This window comes from Besnoitia besnoiti, chromosome IV, assembly GCF_002563875.1.
Source record: "Besnoitia besnoiti strain Bb-Ger1 chromosome IV, whole genome shotgun sequence".
In the NCBI taxonomy this organism is placed as follows: Eukaryota; Apicomplexa; class Conoidasida; order Eucoccidiorida; family Sarcocystidae; genus Besnoitia; species Besnoitia besnoiti.
The window spans coordinates 468931-489346 of NC_042359.1; the positions used below are offsets into that span (position 1 = coordinate 468931).

Sequence of the window (20416 nt, forward strand, 5' to 3'; positions counted from 1 at the left end):
TCGTACGCCAGCAAGCGGACTGCGATTTTTTGTCTTCTGGGTTCGGCTCCCGTCACTGCAGTGCTAAGTCTGAGATAGATTTGGGTTAGATCTGGCTCAGTGAGTGCTAAGTGAACTGTCGCAGACACAAACCATTGCAAACCGCCATGTTTGCGTCCAACGCATTCGCAGTGCCACAGTGCTTGCAGTCCACCGCCTAGCGGGTGCCCGGCTTTGCCTTCCCTCGGGAAGAGAGTTGAAGCTGCCTAATATGCTGAATCCGTGTGCTGGTGTATTCCACACTATTCGGTGTCACCCAAGTTTCTTCCGCGAGGAAAGCCCGAGCGTTTCGGCGTCGACCTCCGTCCGAGAGTGTGTGCCTATCGAGTCGGGTTCGCTGCAACTACCTCGCAAACTGCTTCACCCCCCCGAGAGGAAGGTCGCCTTCCGCCGCGAAACAACGGAGCATTCGTCGTTTCAAACGACGAATGCTCGTTGTTTCACGCACACCCCGAGGGTGAGCACAAGGTTTGAGGAAGTGCTTGCGCACAGCGTATCTATGGGAGCGCACAGCAAGGCTGTAACTTACCCCATGCGCGGAGGAGGGTCGACCGCCAGGGAATTGTCTTTCTGCAGCAGCGTGCTTCCTGCCATTTGCCAGAGCCGGCTGTCGGGCAAGCACGTCGCAGCCAAAAGATTGACCGCACAGCAGATAGGAAAGCGCGGTTTTCCGCGGCGCGACAGCCGGGCACAGCAGCTAAGGATAAGCGACTATGTGGGGCCGCCCGCTGCCTCTGTCGAGTCCGGCGGCGCCGCTGAAGCTAAAACGTGAGAGAGTCGCGCCTGATGGAAGGTGCACCCGCCCGAGTGCGCAGGAAGGTGTGGACTGGCGTGGACCGCTCGTCGCGCGATCGTCCACCCTAGGGTGCGCGGCACCGAGAACGGAACTAGATTCCGTACTTGCTTCTCCGTGCTTTGTGTGGGAGACGATGTTTCGTCAGTTCTTTGTTGAACGTTGTTCTACGACAATTCCACGGTTTCTGTTCCGCAATTTCAACATTCCATCCTTCACTTCAAGCAAAATGGTGGCGATCAAGGACATCACTGCCCGTCAAATCCTCGGTGAGTGTGTACCCGTGTTTGGACCGACCACCCTTCGCCGCTGGCTACGCGACTTCCCAGAACTGCGCGAAGATCACAGCTAAGAAGTCCGTGCCTCAGCCGTGCTGTAAACCCATATAACAGCATCTGTAGTGCCCAAGTGCCTAGCACATTCGGGCGGCACTCCGCTATCGAAATTACGCGGCTTTGCCGCACATCCCTTCGGTGCCGCACCACCGGGGCGGCGGACGTACGTCAACGAGTACTCTGCTGTTGTCGGCAAGATTTCCACCATGGTCGGTACACAAGAGTGTCAATCCCGTGCTCCACTGAAACATGCGACGTTGAAATGTGGAGTGCGGACTTCTTATCGGTTGCCGGCGTCACCTTGCTCTGGGTAGAGAACACACGCTGTTCGTACCTTCGCTTCCCTGATCATCCTGAATGTGCATCTTCGAATGCCGCTGTTCTGAGCCCGTCCAGCAAATGGCTGTGCTGAACTTAATCCTACGGTGTGCAAAGACTACGGTCTTCCACAGTCTTAACGGAGCTGACGCAACGCTTTTTGGCCGCCTGGGCGCCCTTCGCCGCGTGCTCGCAGGCGTGTGCGTGCAGGATCCTAGTTTCACAACTATCAGCTCAACAACTGAACAGTGGCCTCGGGGTCGGGCCTTCGGCCGCGGAGGCCGGTCTAACCTTAGCTGGGTGCATTTTGTTTTCCGCCGTTTGTGCTGTTTTTTCAGATTCCCGCGGCAACCCGACCGTTGAGGTCGATCTGCTGACAGATAGCGGCTGCTTCCGTGCGGCCGTCCCCAGCGGTGCCTCCACCGGCATCTACGAGGCTCTCGAGCTCCGTGACAAGGATGCCAGCAAGTTCCTTGGCAAGGGTGTGCTGAAGGCTGTGGAGAACATCCACAAGATCATCAAGCCTGCGCTGATTGGCAAGGACCCGTGCGACCAGAAGGGCATCGACAAGCTCATGGTCGAGGAGCTGGACGGCACCAAGAACGAGTGGGGCTGGTGCAAGTCCAAGCTCGGCGCGAATGCCATCTTGGCCGTCTCCATGGCGTGCTGCCGCGCCGGCGCCGCCGCGAAGGGCATGCCCCTGTACAAGTATATCGCCACCTTGGCGGGCAACCCCACCGACAAGATGGTCATGCCAGTCCCCTTCTTCAACGTCATCAACGGCGGCTCCCACGCTGGCAACAAGGTCGCCATGCAGGAGTTCATGCTCGCCCCCGTGGGCGCCAGTACCATCCACGAGGCCATCCAGATCGGCGCCGAGGTATACCACCACCTGAAGGCCGTCATCAAGAAGAAGTACGGCATGGACGCTACCAACGTTGGTGACGAAGGCGGCTTCGCCCCCAACATCAGCAGCGCCACTGAGGCTCTCGAGCTCCTCATGGAGGCCATCAAAGTGTCAGGCCACGAGGGCAAGATCAAGATCGCCGCCGACGTTGCCGCGTCCGAGTTCTGGCTCGCTGAGGACAAGGTGTACGACTTGGACTTCAAAACCCCGAACAACGACAAGTCGCATCGCATGTCCGGCGAGCAGCTCCGCAACCTCTACAAGGAGTGGTCCGAGAAGTACCCGATCGTGTCCATCGAGGACCCGTTCGACCAGGACGACTTCAGCACCTACGCCAGGCTGACCAGCGAGGTCGGCGAGAAGGTTCAGATCGTCGGCGATGACTTGCTCGTCACCAACCCGACCCGCATCGAGAAGGCCCTCCAGGAGAAGGCCTGCAACGGTCTCCTCCTCAAGGTCAACCAGATCGGCACCGTCACCGAGTCTATCGAGGCCTGCCAGCTCGCTCAGAAGAACAACTGGGGCGTTATGGTCTCCCACCGCTCCGGCGAGACTGAGGACTCCTTCATCGCTGACCTCGTTGTCGGTCTTCGCACTGGACAGATCAAGACTGGCGCCCCCTGCAGGTCTGAGCGCCTCTGCAAGTACAACCAGCTGATGCGCATCGAAGAGTCCCTCGGCGCCGACTGCACCTATGCTGGCTCTGACTTCCGCCACCCCAAGTAAATAGAGGAACGCGAATACAGCGACTCTGCGAAGTGATGGTAAACCGGGAATTGTCAGACGACGCTGCAGCACCTTTTTCTGCCTCTCTGGTGTACCACGGGTGCAGCTGCGCGAGGGGTTGTAACCGATGCCAAATTTGGCGATTCGCTTATCCAACAATTTTGATCCCTGTCTCTCAGCCGAGAGGCAATATATAGACCTTGTTTTGATATTGTCCCAAATATGCAGCATCCATAATCAAGTCGGATCTGAATCAGTAGCGCGGTCGTCCGTTTGGTAGATCCATCCGGGGACAGCGGCGCCGAAGGGTGTACACACAAAGCCGACTGTAGGGAGAGCTGCCTCGCACGTAAGCACTGTCGGTGACTGGCAGGATATTTGTGTTCCACTGATGGTCTACTGACACGGCAGCAGCGCTGCGCGTCTCCACCTTGTGCCGGTTCGATTATCTTTACCGCAAAACACCCACTAACACGGAGCATGCAAACAGCCAGGTAGTGTCTTCATAACTCTACTACAAGATAGCGAAAGGAGTGGTCAGCACGAGCACAGTTGTTAGCCATGACCTACAGACGTGGCGATGTCGGTAGCCGCCTGCCACCACACGGCTGAACGCACCAAGGAACACAACCCTGCAATGCAACACCGCTAGTGGCACGGACAGGTCCCGCCGCTTGGACATGGCGAACAGTCCTCGGTGGGTATGTAGTGAAAGCATACCGCCGCACCGGTAGGTATGCGAAAATTGTCTGCGGGATTCGAGACCAGTGACCCAGCAAACTAACGGAGAGTCGAAGGTGGCGCCCGGTGTGCGTTAGACAGCTCCCGAAATGACACAGCGACGGTGCAGATAACTGCTTTGTGGCGGTCGGACCATAGCAGGGAACCACCCCCGTGTGATAACCGTTTCGTGAAGTAAGGCTGTTAGTTCAGGACCCTTCTATGTTTCGCAGCATATTACCGTGTTCGTGCGCTCTCAATTGTGTGTGCTAACGCGGAGCCTACCGTGTAGACAATAGCCAGCGAGCGGACGGTCGCCTTCGGAAGTGACGGGCAGCCTCTCATTTGAGACAGTCGCGTCCTTAATAAGCAGTGATTTTGTTTATCGGGCTCGCGCACGCAGTCCGAGACTTCCTGTAATTTTGAGCAGGAGCGCGAGCTCCACGGATTGCTGGAGGCCGGCGTCTAGGTGCACAGCGTTACCATGGTGGTCATTAAAGATATAGTTGCTCGCGAAATCCTGGGTAAGTCTCAGCAGCACACACACAGGTCAGGCCGGAGAGGTGTTGTTCCACGGAGGCTCTCCCCATGCCAGTCGCCATCTGGAGGGCTCTGCAGCTTGTTTGGTCCATCCCAGAACGTCTTTTAGGGGTAGCTGTTTCAGGTAAACAGTTTCACCTCAGTGGCATAAATACTGCATGAAGTGTTTCTGAACCGGACCCAGGTTCTTTTGGTCTGTTCAAAGCGGTCGTGTGAAGTGCATTCCCAAAGCGTAGCCTGGATATAAACTATTGTGCAAGTAGAACCCACAAAACACCGGGTATCAAGACAACAAGGTAGTAAAGGCAGTCTGATGTATCCTCGTAGCAATGCCAATAGAAGAGCCATAGAGAGTGGTAGCCCTGTGCTAGACCGACGGAGACGCGTAGGGTGCTTCCGGAAGTATACTTGTTACCAAATCAAAGCCGGGTGGAACTTGGAGAGATCATGCACCATGCGATTTTTCATGGCAAAATACTGTGACGAGTGCACGACGATGTCTCTCTGGTCGTCGTGCTTTGACAGGCCTGCCTTGAGCATCATGGGTACCTCGTTATTATTCACGTTATCTCGACAGATTCGCGCGGCAATCCCACCATTGAAGTTGATCTCTTCACGGAAGGGGGAGTTTTCCGAGCTGCTGTCCCCAGTGGAGCGTCGACCGGGATCTATGAGGCTCTCGAACTTCGCGACAAAGACCACAAAAGGTATATGGGAAAAGGCGTGACAAAGGCAGTGGACATTGTCAAGAAGGTCCTGAAGCCGGCTTTGCTAGGCAAAGATCCGTGTGACCAAAAAGGCATTGATATCCTTATGGTGAAGAAGCTGGATGGATCGAAGAGCGAGTGGGGATATTCGAAGTCGAAGCTTGGCGCAAATACTATCTTGGGGATCTCTATGGCTTGCTGCCGAGCGGGTGCGGCTGCAAAGGGCCTGCCTCTTTACAAGTACATAGCGACACTAGCGGGCAAACCGACGGAGAAGATGGTGATGCCTGTACCGTTTTTCAACGTCATTAATGGTGGCGAACACGCGGGAAATGGCTTAGCTCTTCAAGAGTTTCTCATCGCGCCTGTTGGTGCACCGAACATCCGTGAGGCCATTCGGTACGGATCGGAAACGTATCACCACCTTAAAGCTGTGATAAAGCAAAAGTACGGTTTGAACGCAACCAATGTAGGCGATGAAGGCGGGTTCGCTCCGAACGTGTCGAATGCCGAGGAGGCACTAAATTTGCTCGTGGAAGCCATCAAGGCTGCGGGATACGATGGCAAGGTAAAAATTGCGTTTGATTCTGCCGCGTCGGAGTTTTATAACAAAGAGGGTAATATATACGATCTAGACTATAAGGGCAAAAACAATGATTCCTCGTCTCGCATGACAGGCGTGAAACTCAAAGAAGTGTACGAGCAGTGGTTGAATAGGTACCCGATCATTTCAGTGGAGGATCCATTCGATCAAGACGACTTCGCTAATTTTGCATCTCTCACAAAGGATATCGGAGAGAAGACACAGGTAATCGGTGACGATATACTGGTGACGAACATCCTTCGTATCGAGAAGGCACTAAAGGAGAAGGCATGCAATTGTTTACTGCTCAAAGTGAACCAGATCGGTTCCGTAACCGAGGCCATTGAAGCGTGCCTTCTTGCCCAAAAGAGTGGCTGGGGGGTGCAGGTTTCCCATAGGTCTGGCGAGACAGAGGACTCCTTCATAGCTGATTTGGTTGTTGGACTTCGCTGCGGCCAGATAAAAAGCGGTTCCCCCTGCAGGTCAGAGAGATGCTGCAAGTATAACCAGCTTATGCGCATTGAGGAGTGTCTTGGCAGTGACAGCATCTACGCCGGCGAGAACTTTCGTCACCCGGAGTGAGGAGGGGCTGTGGTTCTTGATTTCCTTCATGCAGCGCACCCTGCCCCCTTCGACCGTGACTAGTCCGCTATTACAGCCAACTAAGAAATCAGGGGTGAATGCCTATTTTTGGTGTCAGTACCCCAGCGGCATTGGGACTTCTACTGACGATGCGCTACTCATGTTGAGAGGTTTTTCGTGCCCTACCGCAAAAGACATGTGACGGTGACGACCAAAACTGCTCAAGAACTCCTAGGGCATTCCTCTCCAAAGCATCTTCTGGTTAGCCGCCATTCAGCGAACAGACTGTATTTAGTAGAAGGTGAACTGCCCTCTTCGTAGTCAAGCTATGGCTATAGCACAGAGAGCCCGACATGGCAGACATGGTTGTAAAGTTTCTACAGAGATGTTTCAGACAGCGTGGCACATGTTCGAGTCAGCTGCTCACTGGATTGTGCACAGAACTAGCGAAACCTTCGGCCTACAGATCGAACGCTGCGCTGGTGAATCGATAGCGCTCAACTCGTGACATCGGAGTTCCTGCGTGTTTGTCGGCGTTTGCCGTCCAAACAACTGCTGGCTCTACTCACCGTTACTGTTACTCGCGAGAAGCAGTAGCACACCTCGAAGCGGGCGGTGCATATGTTGCAGTGGCGCCCGTTTCTCGTCGTCGAAGGTGTTTTCCAGTGTTGCAGACCGCGCGAGAAGTGCGCGCGTTACTGATAATGCACGAGCGCACCGCCCTTCTGCGGCCTTCTTCGGACTACTAGAGAGCTCAGGCGCGACCCGGCGCCCTCGTAGAAAACATTTTTCGTGGCGTACACACCACTCGTGCTGGAAAATGTTCTCACTGTACTCTGCGATATCTGATACCGTGGAAACGGGGTGCATGGATGAACGCGGTGGCGATAAAGCCGCCTAGACAAGGTCTTCACGACTACGCCAGCACGTTCCCTGGCTCCCCTTTACACAGACAGACACGGCAACTGTCCCATGTTTTTGCTGTTTCAAAATCGGATCAGCGGCGGCTTTTCTGCTTTTTTGCGCGGCTCTTCCATGCCTTGCGCGCTGCGCTGCATCAGGCAAAATACGCTTGAAAAAGGTAGCGCGGGCAGACTACGAGGCAGACGCGAGTACGGATCAGCGCCGGAGAGGTTAAACTGCAGTTTCGACGGAGGCTGCACAGCACGCTCCCGCCTTGTCTGTACCCAGTTTCTTTACAGCAAATCGCACAGGGAAGCCGCCTTTCTGCGAATCCACACCACAGGACAGAGACAAAGCTGCAGCGGTACAAGAGACTAAAACCGGCCTTAGAAACTCAGCGCGAAGAGGTTGACAGGCACAGAGGTTGACAGGCGCAGAGCCGGAGAAAGGAGAAAAACCGTGTTTAGTATCATCTATTGGCAAAGCTCACTGTGCAGTGCCAGGATATACGCCTCTCTCTGCAACAATGCGCCAAAGAATATGAGCTGTGCGCATACATAACAAGCATGCTATGTGTATGCTTTACAGTGCCGCCCACGCCTTGCTCGCCTGCCTCCTGCGCGGCTTTGTAGCAAGAATGAATGTCCCTACACGTCTCCAGGGTCCTTACCTGTATGGATGTGAGAATTGCGTCGATGACCGCGCAGTCCGCGAGGGCTGCGTTGACTGTTACATCGACTAAGTGCTGCTCATCTTGCGGCGCCGGCGCTTTCTTCTCGTGAAGCGAAGAGTAGAGATCAGTGAGCCACGCGTCGTGGCTGTTTTGGTGTCCGATGCTTTGCACGGCGACCGAAGTCGTCGTCGAGTCCACCGTGGTGTTGAGTTTCCAAGCTGCAGAGTTTGCGACACACGCGCCGACAGACGGACTCGACAGACAAAATGAAGCGCCAAACTGCCACGCAGACGCGCCCCCCCGCGGACGCGAGAGGCAGAATCAACACACAAAACGAAAAGAAAAGTATCCACATGCATCAACAGAGTGTTAAACCCACACAAGTGGCGCTGCGGTCTACCGGCTCTCGCCCTCCTAGCTGCCGTGACTTTCCCTGCGGTTTTTTCTCTCTGGTTTCCCGCTGCCGCTCACATGACATGCTCTTCGATATCATCAGAGTGCCTCGCGCACAGCAGATGGTGTACTTCAGGCTGTTGTCGCCGACTGAGTTTGTAATGACGAAGCTCGCCGGAATTTCTGAAAAACAGAGACATGCAACACGACGCAACTTGAGCAACAAGCATAGATAGATACCCACGCAACAGGTGCTTCTACATGCACCCTGTACACAGATACACTCCCATATATATATATATATATAATTTTGTATATGGGAATATGCCTGTCTACCGAGACATTGCTTGTCGCGCTCTCGCGCGGGCTCGAAGGCTCCTGTTTGGCCTCTCCTCCTCCTCCTCACGTCCCTTTTTGTTGCCTCCTTCCTCTCCGTTCGCTTTGCTGCATAGGGGGACATACGGCTGTTTGCTGAGTGTTTCGAAGTGAACTGCAGCCATCCAGTGAGGCGCGGAGCGTCTCGGTGCAGCTTCGTCATCTTGGGGTTCTCCGTCGACTCGCCAGCGCCGCTTCCTTCTTCCCGCGAAGAGGCAGCGCCTCCAAAGAAGACCCCAACGCTCGCCAGCTGCTCGCCAGTGATAGTGCGAATCGCAGAGATGCAGCGCAGCAGCTCCAGAGCCAGGTGGTCTGAAAACAAGACACCCGCGCAAAGGGTCAAGTCTGCTGCGGCGCAGGGCGGCGAGGGGCTTGACGCCGAAACCGAGAGACCGAGAGATCGCGTGAAGGGCGGCTGCTTCCGCCTGATCCTGGGATCCAGCGGCAGAGTTCTCCAGGTCGCGCCAAACTGTTTCACGGCCGGAATTCCCTGGGGAAGGCACCGATGCATAGAGCATCTCCATCTCTCTCTCATGAAACAAGTCTCTAGGATTACCTTTCGCGTCGTAGGGGAAGCAGGGTGAGCTGTCGCTTCCCTTAGTCGCCGCGTGGAGGAAAAGGTCCGTCGCGCAGTGCACAGAGACCGTGGAGACTTCGCCGAGGTCTGCGAGGAGGCGATGCGCCTCGAAGAACGCGTCCTCCACGCGCGAGTTCTCCACGGCATGCCAGACGAGCTGCGACGCGAAGGGCTTGTACGACTCAATCAGCTTCCAGCCCGTGGCGATTCTCAGCCCCAGCGGAGAGCGCGACAGTACGTGCTTCCCTGCCTCAAAGATCCGCGGCAAGAATGAGGGCTGCAGCAGAGACCAGGAAGACAGCCGCAAGCTGCGAAATAGCTCAAACTGTCTCCACGATTTGAAAAAAGACACGCCGACCGAACGTGGGCTGATTTTCATTTGGGAATGCGTGCGTACAAACAGCGAGAAGGACGCGATACGCGCAAACAGAAGCTCTCAGACCCAGAGATGCAGGCGCGAGCGCCTCCGGTTGGCGGACGCTCCCGACGGAAACGACCCAACCCTGCGCCTAGCCCAAAAGAAGAAAAAGGCGAGTCTGCCTCGCATGCACGCGCGTCTACAGTTTCCGCGTGGCTCACCAAAAGTTCGCCGTGGACGTCGAGAACAATCGCTTGGATGTCTGCGCGCGCCAGCAGATCCTTCAGGCCCGCAGACCCGTGGTAGACGTCGACGTCCTCCAGCGCGAGACGCTCCTTGAAAGTCTCTGTCTCGGATTGCTTGAATCCATACAACGCCGCAACCTTGATGCGGCGGTCTCTGCGAAGCAGATGAATCGCCTCGTACCTGGAAGGAAAGAAGACACAAGGTACACCGTCAGAGAGAGCGCGACAGGGAGGCGGCTGAAAGGGAAACGAAGACTTATCAACGGACACCCGCGGTTTCTGGGGAGTGCACTGGACTTTGATAATACGGGCGAATGCGAAGGAACTCACAAGAACGGACTGCTTCTCGAACTACCTGCGCTTCTGGGGGTCGATTCCCAGCTCAGTCTACCCGCTTGTGAAGCTTTTGGATTTGCAGCTTCACTGGACGCTGAACGCTGGAGCACCCTTCTTGCCGCTTTGTTCCATGGTTTGCACAACAGCTGTCTCTGCTCCGACTCGCACGGCATCTCTCTCAAAGAATAGAAATCCTTCCTCCTCAGATGCGAAGCAGAGCAGCCGGCACATCGAGTCCACGCGCAAGGCAGATTCACGAGCTGCGCATGCAGTGCTATTTTTTCGCATGCCGGGAGCTCCTTCTTTCTCTTTCCGTACTTGGTCCAGTAGCCGATTCCGACGAAGGCAACCGTGATTGGGTTTTCGCACATCCTGAGCGTCATGAGCATGTCATTCGCCTGCTGGTAGTCTGGCTGCAGCTCGAGTGCCTTCTCGCAGCACCTCACACCTTCCCCGATGTTGCCCAGCACCTTGTGACAGGAGGCGAGGTTCACGAAGGTCGCGCTGTGAACGCCTTCGGGGCAGGCCTCGAGGCTTCCCTGGAGACAGAGACAGCCGCAGAGACGGGAGAGGGCACTCGCAGTGAAAAACCCGAAAAAGCGGGAGAAAAACGAAAAGAAAAAAAGCGTCAGGACGAGTCTCCATCCAGCCACGACCCTCGCGACGCAGGCGGCTTCGGAGCCTGAGGCTTTCCTTGGAAAGAGGAGACACAAGGACTCGAACCTAGAGAACCGTCGAAGTCACGCGGTAGAGGCGAGACGAAGGCGGCACGCGAGGAGGAGGCAGCACAGCCAAGTGCCCCTCTATCTCGCTGCGCTATGACACGCCTTATGCTCAAACAGGCAGCATTCTAAAAAAGGGATTCGCCTCTCCGATCGGGACGTCTTCCTTCTTCAATTAACATACAGGTAACGCGAGGGAGATGCGTCTGCATGACATCTTTCGCTTCCCGTCGCCGCTCCAGCGTGAGATGAGCCTAGTGGAGGGGAAACCCGCTTTTTCGCACGGCGCCGCCGCCGCGTCGAGAGCTTCTTCTCACCTTGAGGTACTTGACGGCGGCGTCGCAGCGCCCGAGGCGCATGCAGAGGTGAGCGCAGAGATCTGCGACGTCCTCGCCCTTCTTCAGTTTGTACCAGTTGTTGTAGACCTGGTCAAGGTCAAACAGGAGATCTTGCTCAGTCCGCGAGCTGATGAATGGCTGCACGCACTGGCTGGTGAAGGAGGAGTGGAAGTTCAGCAGAATGTCCGCGTCGTGCCCCGAGTAGCGCAGGAGCGAAATCAACTCCTTGATGTTCACGGCGGTGCTGGACGCAGACAGCGACCCACAAGAAAACACGCGAAATGCAAACTCGCGATGACCTCCGCCGCGCTTCACACGCGATCCCATCGATTCGTATACACAGCTATGCTTATATATATGTCTGTCGGCGTCTACATGCAGCTCGATACAGATGGCAGCATGTCTGCGCGCACGCGGGATCTTCCGTGGCCGCACCTGCACATCTGTGCAAAGATAAGAAGCAGAAAAGAAGACGAGAAAAAAGCATTTGGGCGAAGAGGGGCCTGCTGCGGCCGCCCGATCCGTGGGCGCTTACTCGCCTCCGTTGGCGACGGCCTCTTGGCAGGATCGCTGCCACTGAATGAGGCTGTCGGGGGCCATGTCTTCGAGGTCGTCGAGGAAGGCGGCGCGCGAGCGAGGCATATCGGGTTCGCTACCACAGAACCACAGGCCAGTCACCTGGAAGGTGTCTCGGTAGGGCGTAGCCATGGAGAATCCGCCCAGGGCGTCAAAGTAGAGCCTGACGGCGTGGAGATTGAGCATGAAGGAGATGGAGCCGTGGATGGCAATATGCGGGTCGCGTTCGCCGACGAACTCGTCCGCGGTGGGGTACCCCTTGTCTCCAATCAGACAAAACAGGCGGCGCCCGCTGAGTCGCAGCAGATTTCGAAAGAGCGCAAAGGCCCCCACGGGCAGCACAAAGGACAGTGTCTTGTCCAGCGCCCGGTACCTTTCAAGCACCTGTCGGATGTTTGGATCCTCTCGCAGATACGCCGAGGGCCGACCCGCGTCGCCCGGCGCACAAGCCGCGTCGAGGTCCACAGGCTGCCAGCTCCACCCCAGACTCATCCGCACCATGATCTCCGCTGCCGTCGGATCTGGCTCGACTTGTGGCGAGTAAACGGAGACCGCCGCGCGGTGGAACTCCACGTCCTTCCCTGGAGAGACTCTGCAGCACAACACACACATTCGCGGAAACACCCATGCGTGGCTTCAAGTCTGTCCACATCCGCCGCCACACACGCCCACCAGTAGGCCTCCAGAGGGACTCAGGGGCGTCTCTGCCGCTGCAGGCGCTGCCGGCTGCTCTCTCCAGACACGCGACATCCCCCCTCCCCCCACCTCCTCCCCACACTCGATCCTCAGCGAGCGAGGCCCGGCGGACTTGCGATGCTGACCTCCATCCGTCGGTCAGCAGGGAATCGAAGACGTAGTTGGCAACGGCGACGATCGGCGTCCCCACGGGAACGATTTCTTTGCTGCAGATCAGCTGAAGACTCGCGTTTTGGTCGTTTCCATCAAAGACAGCAAAATCGAGCCAGCCCTCGCGGACGAGGGTCTGGAAGGCGGGATGCTTCGCGCAGAAGTCAGCGTTCGCCTCCGCGACATCGGAGAAGACGTAGAGGAAGGGCTTCTCCGGCAGGCCGAGGTCTCTGAAGAGGTGCTTATAGCGGAGAAGCGCACGGAGGAGCAGAAACGTGAAGCGGCCGTGCCCACCACCGATCTCAAGAATGATGGCGCGCGAGAAGGGACTCTCGTCCGGCGTGTTTCGCTGGCGCGCAAAGAGATCTTGGAGGAAGTTAAAGATGATGCGGGCGTAGGACCGGCAGAGTCGCGAGTTGCTTGTCACGAAGCTCGGGACGTAGTCCTGAGACCACGCCTTGATCGCCATCTGCTTGTAGTAATTCTGAAGCATCTTCCAAAGCACTGACTCGCACAGCAGCGTGTCCTTCTCTACGCAGAACTTCTCCGACGGATTCTGCTCGACTGGCGCCTCCCCGCCGACCGTGGCGATGCCTGAACCTTCAAAGATGGACGGAGCCTCCGCAGAGGAGCCCTGCGGTTCCTTCGACTCAGAGCGCGCGCTCGGGGACATCATTTTGGAAAACAAATTCATACAACAGGGATTTCGAAAAACAATCGCGGGCCGTGGCGATCCGTGAGCGCAGCTATGACGACGCACAAGAAACGCGGTGACCAGCGCCTGAGTGTGCAAAGACGAGAGATAGAAAAAACGGAGCTGGGACAGTTGGAAAAAAGGAAAGCGAAGATCTCCCGTTCAAGAAATGGGAAACAGAGGGTTCCGGCGTGACTACGCTCAGGGACACACAATGTGAAAACTCTTTCGCGGTCTTTTCCAACAAGTCCGCTGATGGACGGATGGGCCCAGGGCCGGTACCTGAGGCACAAGAGACCGCGAATATGCCGCGACTCGGATATGAGAAAGACGAACAACACAAAAGTGCCGGAGACAAACACGAAAGCAGAGACAAAGTACTTTTTACGCGTAGAGGAGTTGCTCAGAAACAGCAAACGGACGAAGACAGGCGGGCGAGAAGTCAGATGTCTTCGCGGGGCGCGGACGAAAGAAAACGTGGAGAGGCAAGCGGGAAAATCAGGGAGAAGCACGTCAATGCAAAGATTGCCAAGTTTCCTTCGTTGCAATCGGAAAATTCGTAAGAAAAGATACGCCGATTCGTCCTTCTCCTGTGCCAACGCGCGCGAAGGCTTCTGAGGTGTCAAGACACACCGGCGAACGAGGCGCCTGAAGAGCAACGGCGGAAACCGCGATCGACGTTGTCAGGCTGCGAGTTTTCTCGAACAAACATAGTGGGCACAGTCCAGCCCACGGGGGAGGGGTGAGTAAAGTTACAACTTAGCCATCACAACGGAGAAAAACAGCAAGAAAAGCGCATTCGTTGTGCCTGAGCACGAGCGGGGAATCCGCGAGCGAGGGCACCCGCCGGCCACCTGCTACGTCTGCTTTTCGCCTTAGAGTGGATTCTCGGATCTGCCACGCAGAGGCGCCAAAACGCCTCACAAGCTTGATCGACAACCCTGAAGATGTGGAATACGGTGCGTGTGCTGGACAAAGGCGGGAAAAGGCGAGAAAAAGTGAAGAGGCGACGGGTTTGGAAACAAAGCCCCTACATACACTTCTAGCCCCGTACGCAGAGTTCACTGGCTGACTAGTGAAGAACACGCCGACAGAACGGCGCTCAACACCGTATGGCTCGCAGTTTGACGCGTAAAAGAGTCAGGCCGGAAGCCGACCGAAACTCAGCCGCTGTGGAGGGAGTTTTTACTCCTATTCTAGCGCACTCAGGTCCTCAGGATGAAGCAGGCTACAGTAGAGCTCACAACGGGGGGCAACTGCGATGAAGTCGAAGCAACTGAAGGATACCTGAGGATCTAAGAATGAAAAAATGAAAAACCAGAGACAGGGCCTGCCTCGCTCACACTCGTGTCGCCACACCTTAGCCACTTTGCAGTTCTCAGGACTTTGGGGGGACTCGAAAGAGCGCGCGAACGAATGTGCAAAGAGGCCTTGACTATTCTTTGCGCCCGCGCCGCGGCCAGCTCAGCTCGCCAACCGTGCACGCTCGGTCTGAGGTGAAGGGGTGTCTCTGTGGAAATCCCGGCGAGAACATAACACAAAAACCGAGAAAAAACTCGAAAACAGATTCAAACGCTGTGTCTTGTGGGTTTTCCTTCTCTCAGTACCCCATCTTGTCTAATCACCCTATATCAGTACCTGTATTATGGGTTTATATGTGGGCGGCGCGGCTGGAAACGTGTCTACTCCGCGCGATTTTCTCTCTCTTTGTTTCTAATCTCTTGGGGAGGAAGACTTTGAATCTTTCGGGTTAAGACTGTATGCGTATCCTGGGCATTGCTTGCCTGTATTTTCTTTAAAGTCTCGGTTGATCGTTTGCACGCGACCGCGTGTCTTGTCGCCTCGCGCGCTCGCCAGCAGCACTGAACCGGGCGCGGTTAGACATTGCCTCGCTCTTCGTGCAGCGACAGGAAAACTTCTTCCCGGCGCCGTTAAACTCGTTTACTTCGGGTCGTGTCCCTTTTTCCTTCTTTCCGCCGCCGGTAAGAGCCTGGATTTTTTGGTCACCTTGAAGGAGCGCCCGCGCGTTCCCTCTCGCGATTTCGTCTCTCGCTGACAACCGCCGCGAGGCCACAGCACTGTTGAGCGCGTCAAACGAGTCTCACATCCGACACAGCTTCCCCTTGTCTCTTTTTCTCTGGAAAATCAAACCTGTTGCGTGGTTGTGAAGGCGGGGAAAGGGGGGGTCGGCTTTAAGGCTGTTTTCTGAGGTCGAGAGCTGTGCCGCTGCTTGGGTCTGTCTGGCATGCCGTAGACGAGGCGATACTGGCGAGACGAAACTTCGGCAAACTGGCACGCCACTTTGTTTTTAGTGTTGAGAACAGGGGCTGCACCAACCAGGGGTCACCCCTGGGCCACAGGCGCTGCAAAAAGCATTTTGTGACCGACTAATCTTCCAGATGGGACGAGCCTGCTTACCGGCTCGGCGTGGTAAACAGATCCATCCCTCAGCCGCGCTTGCTCCACACAGATAAGGCACCAGCAGCAACCAGCTGAGACGCCCTCAAGACTATTCCGTGAACACTTTTCGAATATGAGAGGCTGTTGTAGGGCTGTTTGGCATGCCCCTGACGGGTATCGAGTGCGTGTGAGGCGTGCCCGCCTCACATACAAAACATCGTAGAGTTGCGCGCATGATCGCAACCGGCCGAAGGTTTTACACGCCGAGAGGCGTACGCCATGCAATGCCGCGTTAATGCATTCATATGAACTGAAATCGTCCTGCGTGCCATGCCACTGATCTGTTTTGAGACTTGAGACTGTCATGGCGTTGTCTGTCGCTCTGAGCGCCCCTGTCCCGCTGTTGTACGCGTAAGCCTACCGCATCGTGCACGCATTCCAAGATCTGCTTCCCTCTCTCTTTTTTCTCTTCAAAGCTGTTTCTACGTGTGTGTCTGGCCCGGAGGAGCTGACAGTGGCTGCGCGGGAGAGTTCCACTGGCGCTGGGTCGCACCTCGCGCGCGTATCTCGTCTCGCGCTGGATGTGTCATGTTGAGTCCGTCTCCGCTTCTACATGCTAGCCGCAAGCTTCTACGACGTGTAGTTTCGCCCTACATCTCCGCGCGTTCCTTCTACTCTCTCTCGCGCCTCGCAGCCTCTGCGCGTCGACGAACTGCTTGACACCCTGCCTGGAGGTTCGATGTGCGAAGCAGATTCGTCTCTTTGCCCTCGTGTAACGTACGTAACACATACTGTGCGTCCATAGCAAACGCAAACCTTGAATATATAAAACAAAGACGCTGCGCCGTTCAAAAGCGCCGATGCACCCGTTTCTGTCTGTCCGCGTCTCTCCTGTCGCTGCAGCTCTGGAGCTTCGGAACCTGGCGCGGACGCTGCACGCCGACGACTTCGCATTCGTCTCTTGGAATTTTTTTTGGCAACCATGGATCCTCGCCACTCCATTCTGCTTCTCTTTGTCTTTGCCCTGCTCGCATCCCCGGCGCTCGCGGCCACCGAAGAGCCTGAGGTGGCGTTTACGGAGCTCCGGAAAAAGGGCAAAAATGCGAAGAAGGACGAAGCGAACAGGGACCAGGCTGACGCCGCTGCAGAGCCCGAGCCTCCCAAGTGGAAATCGACGAAGGCCCTCGCGTACTCTTCTTTCGCCTTTCAGTGGTTCAACTACCAAGGTAACTCGAGACACCACGAGAACGCCCGTTATCTTGTAAACCGCGTGATCTCTGTGCGCGGTTTCCGCGCTTCTAGGGCGGAAATAACAATGGCTGCTTTGGGCGTATCCAGTGAGACGCATCCATGCCCTAGGCCTGCCTTGTGGACTCTCTTTGTCTTCTGCTTAAACGTTCCTCAGCGAACGCAACGTTCACGCCTGTTTGCCTGTGACTCTGTTCGCGAGCTGCGGCTTCGTGCGTCGCTTCGAATCAACCCGGCGAACACCTCTAGTTTCCGTAGCCTTTTCATTTGTATAGGGTCGCGAGTAATCCTTTTTCTGAGCTTGAGGGACTGCTCAAACATCGCGGTAGGCATCTACGCCTGGAGTGAAGTGCTGTCGCCACGAGTGTGTTTGTGAGAATGGGGAAGCCAAGTTTTTTTCTTCGCGTACCTCAGCCCGCCTCTTGAAGTTCGCGGATTTGTGTCAATGAATTCGTGTCTCCTTATCGCCCAGCATGCGGCAAAAAAAGCTACGGGCTGCAGCGCTCGTGCCTGCTCGCCTACAACAAGGCACATACATAGATTCACGAATACACACACAAGCGTATTTTACGCACGCCTGTGCGGTTGTTGACTTGTGTGTAACCCTCCGCCGCTTTGCGTTGGTTTCTATCTTCCATCTGCCTTTTCTTTTTGGCTTTTTATTTCACTCGATTGCAAGCCTCTTTCTCCACGTTCTGCATGTACATTGCCCTCCCCTTTCATAGCTCTTTACAGGTTCTCCGCTACGCCTTGAAGCAGATTCCGCGTGTGCCGTTGCTCTCCTTGCGCGCCTTTTTCCTCTCTAGGATGTCTCGCCTCTCCTTCCTCCGTTGTGGTGCCGCCTTTTCTGTGGATCGTGCGTTCGCCTTTTTCCTATCGCGACACTCCGCGTGTTGCCTGTTTTTCTGTTTTTTCTCCAGAATGCCCTGCGTCGCAGCTGCGCCTGCTGAAACCGACCTCGCAGGTGCGGCTGGTGGCGCTGGACGTGCTGAACAGCGGCCTTCGCGCGCTCGCCACGCGCAAGAAACAAGACGGCGACTCGCGGACGCTGGCGTACATCTGTACTCTCGCCGTGGCCTTCACGGACGCCTACCGCGCCATGCGGCAGGCGACGCAGTCTCTCCTCGCAGAGCCCGACGAGACGGGCGTCTCCACGCCCGTCGGCGTCTGGTTTGCGGCGACGCTGCGCAAAGAAGCCGGCGACGGCAAGAAGTCCAAACGCGAAAAGGAGTTCTACAACAAGTGCGCCTTCATCGGTGAGCAGACAAAAAACTCGCGAATCCGCGACCGCGAACAAACGTGCGCACCCGCGTGCCAAGCAGAGAAAGACCGTCACAGCATGTATTCAAGGATATTTGTGTATAAACCGCCATAAAGATGTATCTCGAGGGGGTTTGAAAACAGTGGGAGGAATCCGCTCTCGTTCTACATATACTTATACATGCGTGTATTTGTGCAGACGGCTATGTTGCCGTACGTGCGCTCTGAGAAGGCATGCTGTGGGTATCCACCAAGTCAGAGGCCTCGATGACGGTGTGTCTGTTTCCGTCGCGAGACTTCATGTCAAGCTGGGGGCTTGCAGTCTTTTTCCTGAGACCTGCTCGAGCCTTGCGATTTCGCATCAACCTCCTGGTTCGCCGGGTCTCTGCTGTCTCGTTTCCTCAGTGCGCTGGTAAGGAACAGTCTCCCGAGCCCGTTTTTCTTTCTGTGTTGAGCGCCTTCGCCTCCGCCACGTTTCTTCTTCCTTCCGTGGAGCCTGCTGCCGGCGACGCCGCCAGCTGTCGCGCCTCTTCGTTCGCTCACGCGCCGCGTGCGAGGTCTTTGCGTCCCTCTTTGCCTCTTCTTTTAATTGCGTTCTTGCCGGCGTCTGCCTGCGTTCAGCGAGCCGCGTGAACGAGATGTTGGTGGCGTCGGACTTCCGGGCGCCTGCTGGAGAAACGGTGTCGCCGCCCGCGGCGCTCGGTAACTACATGAACGCGTCGCTCGACGAGTTTGCCGACAACTCTGAGAAGCAGCTGGCGCACATTGTCGGCGGATGCCTGCGGGAGAAGGACGCCTTCCGCCGCGACGCCTGGGCGGTGACCCACCACGCGCTTCTGCAGACGTGGACTTCTCTCGACTTCATGGCCGCGTGCGCCTTCAGGGAAGCGTCGCTCTCGCAGAAAGAAAAACTCGCGCTGCTCATGGCGCGCCAAACGATGCTTGAACATTCCGCCACCGGGAACTTCTTCGCGTTCCTCGAAGCTGCCCAACGCTTCGGGCCCCTAGCAGAAAAACTGGGATACTTCGCCTCAGGCAAAGACTCGAAAAAAGTCGCCGTCTGCCTCCCCGAAGGAGCGGGATCCGACACCTGGAACCCTCACGGCGAGGATGTCATGCACAGTAAGGACAGAAAACCCGATTTCTTGGTTTCCCCCGCTGCGGTCGGCGGCTAGCAACGCCGACACAGCCGTCGCGAAGTCCGACGAGGCGGAACCCCCTCTCCCGCGGCACGCCCCAGGATATGTTTCCACGTACAGTGCTGACATATAATCTATCAGTGACTCTAGATGCATCTGTCTGTATTTCTATCTCTATGCAGCGAACCTGCACATACATACGTTAGACATTCGCCGCGTTTCTGGGCTCATAGTTCCGTGTTTTTGAGCATCCGCGCGCTAATCAGACACCGCGCTTGGGAAAAGCCTTCTACCCATATAAAAAATTTATACATATATACATATACATTTTTAGATATAGAAATATGTGTGTGGCTTCTTAGCGCGCAGAGAACCGAGGAAGTGCTGGCGCTTTCGTATCAACAAACCAATTGAGGCGTGTCGCATCTCCTACGCTGGACATCGCAGCTGCAGCCCTGTAACGCTTCAGATGGGTTCACGTTTCGCCTTGTTTGTAGCAGACAGCACTCGACAGAGAAGATACACGTGTGACTCTGCAAGGTGTACATGGCAAATCTCTCGACTGTATTTTCCTGTCTTCAGGCTTCGTGACGGATCTGAGCAGCGCATTTCAGTAGCGGAGCTGCGAGGCCTCTGGGAGAGCGTCTCCTGCGCGTGCGCACCTTGTGGCACGCACCATTCGTCTCACACCTGAATCCGTTTTTTACGTTCTGAAAACCTTTTGGAAAACTCCCTGCGGTTCTGAGAAAGACAATTTATGTATCGGGTACCCCAACCAAAAATACGTCAACAAGCGCACATCCAGACCCCTGTGGAGGCTGCAAACGGCGCTTCTCCGCTGGCTTCTGGCTCATGCATTCTCGGATGATTACAACCCGAGCTCCGTGCGGCTGATTTCTTTTTCTCATTCGATGCTCGTCCGCTGAAGCGAACCGAAGCCGAGCGCTCTCACGTGGGACGAGTCACGGCGCTAAGCATGGGGGTGACACTTCAGGCAGCTGCTTCACATGAATATATGTATATCTATATATGTATACACATATTAGTATTTTTGTTGGGCGACGATCTCCGGGAAGGACGAGG

At 55.9% G+C, this 20416-nt stretch overlaps 4 protein-coding genes across 4 annotated transcripts; 3 read left to right on the forward strand and 1 right to left on the reverse strand.

Moving 5' to 3' along the window:
- Nucleotides 1-1061: 1061 nt before the first annotated feature.
- Nucleotides 1062-3118, forward strand: BESB_052100 (enolase 2; the record flags this gene model as incomplete). Its single annotated transcript, XM_029363645.1, has 2 exons — nt 1062-1101; nt 1824-3118. The coding sequence occupies 2 exons, from the start codon at nt 1062-1064 to the stop codon at nt 3116-3118; spliced, it is 1335 nt and encodes a 444-aa protein (XP_029219568.1).
- Nucleotides 3119-3798: 680 nt separating this feature from the next.
- Nucleotides 3799-6250, forward strand: BESB_052110 (enolase 1; the record flags this gene model as incomplete). Its single annotated transcript, XM_029363646.1, has 2 exons — nt 3799-3819; nt 4904-6250. The coding sequence occupies 2 exons, from the start codon at nt 3799-3801 to the stop codon at nt 6248-6250; spliced, it is 1368 nt and encodes a 455-aa protein (XP_029219569.1).
- A 1134-nt stretch (nt 6251-7384) lies between these two features.
- BESB_052120 (tetratricopeptide repeat-containing protein) lies at nt 7385-13268 on the reverse strand (the record flags this gene model as incomplete). The annotated part of the gene is made up of 10 exons (XM_029363647.1): nt 7385-7477; nt 7824-8044; nt 8298-8402; nt 8682-8906; nt 9151-9448; nt 9751-9955; nt 10429-10649; nt 11150-11414; nt 11706-12338; nt 12568-13268. 10 exons carry the CDS (start codon nt 13266-13268, stop codon nt 7385-7387), a joined length of 2967 nt encoding a protein of 988 aa, XP_029219570.1.
- Nucleotides 13269-16668: 3400 nt separating this feature from the next.
- BESB_052130 (uncharacterized protein) lies at nt 16669-19950 on the forward strand (the record flags this gene model as incomplete). Its single annotated transcript, XM_029363648.1, has 4 exons — nt 16669-16912; nt 17855-18190; nt 18816-19316; nt 19916-19950. The coding sequence occupies 4 exons, from the start codon at nt 16669-16671 to the stop codon at nt 19948-19950; spliced, it is 1116 nt and encodes a 371-aa protein (XP_029219571.1).
- Nucleotides 19951-20416: the final 466 nt, after the last annotated feature.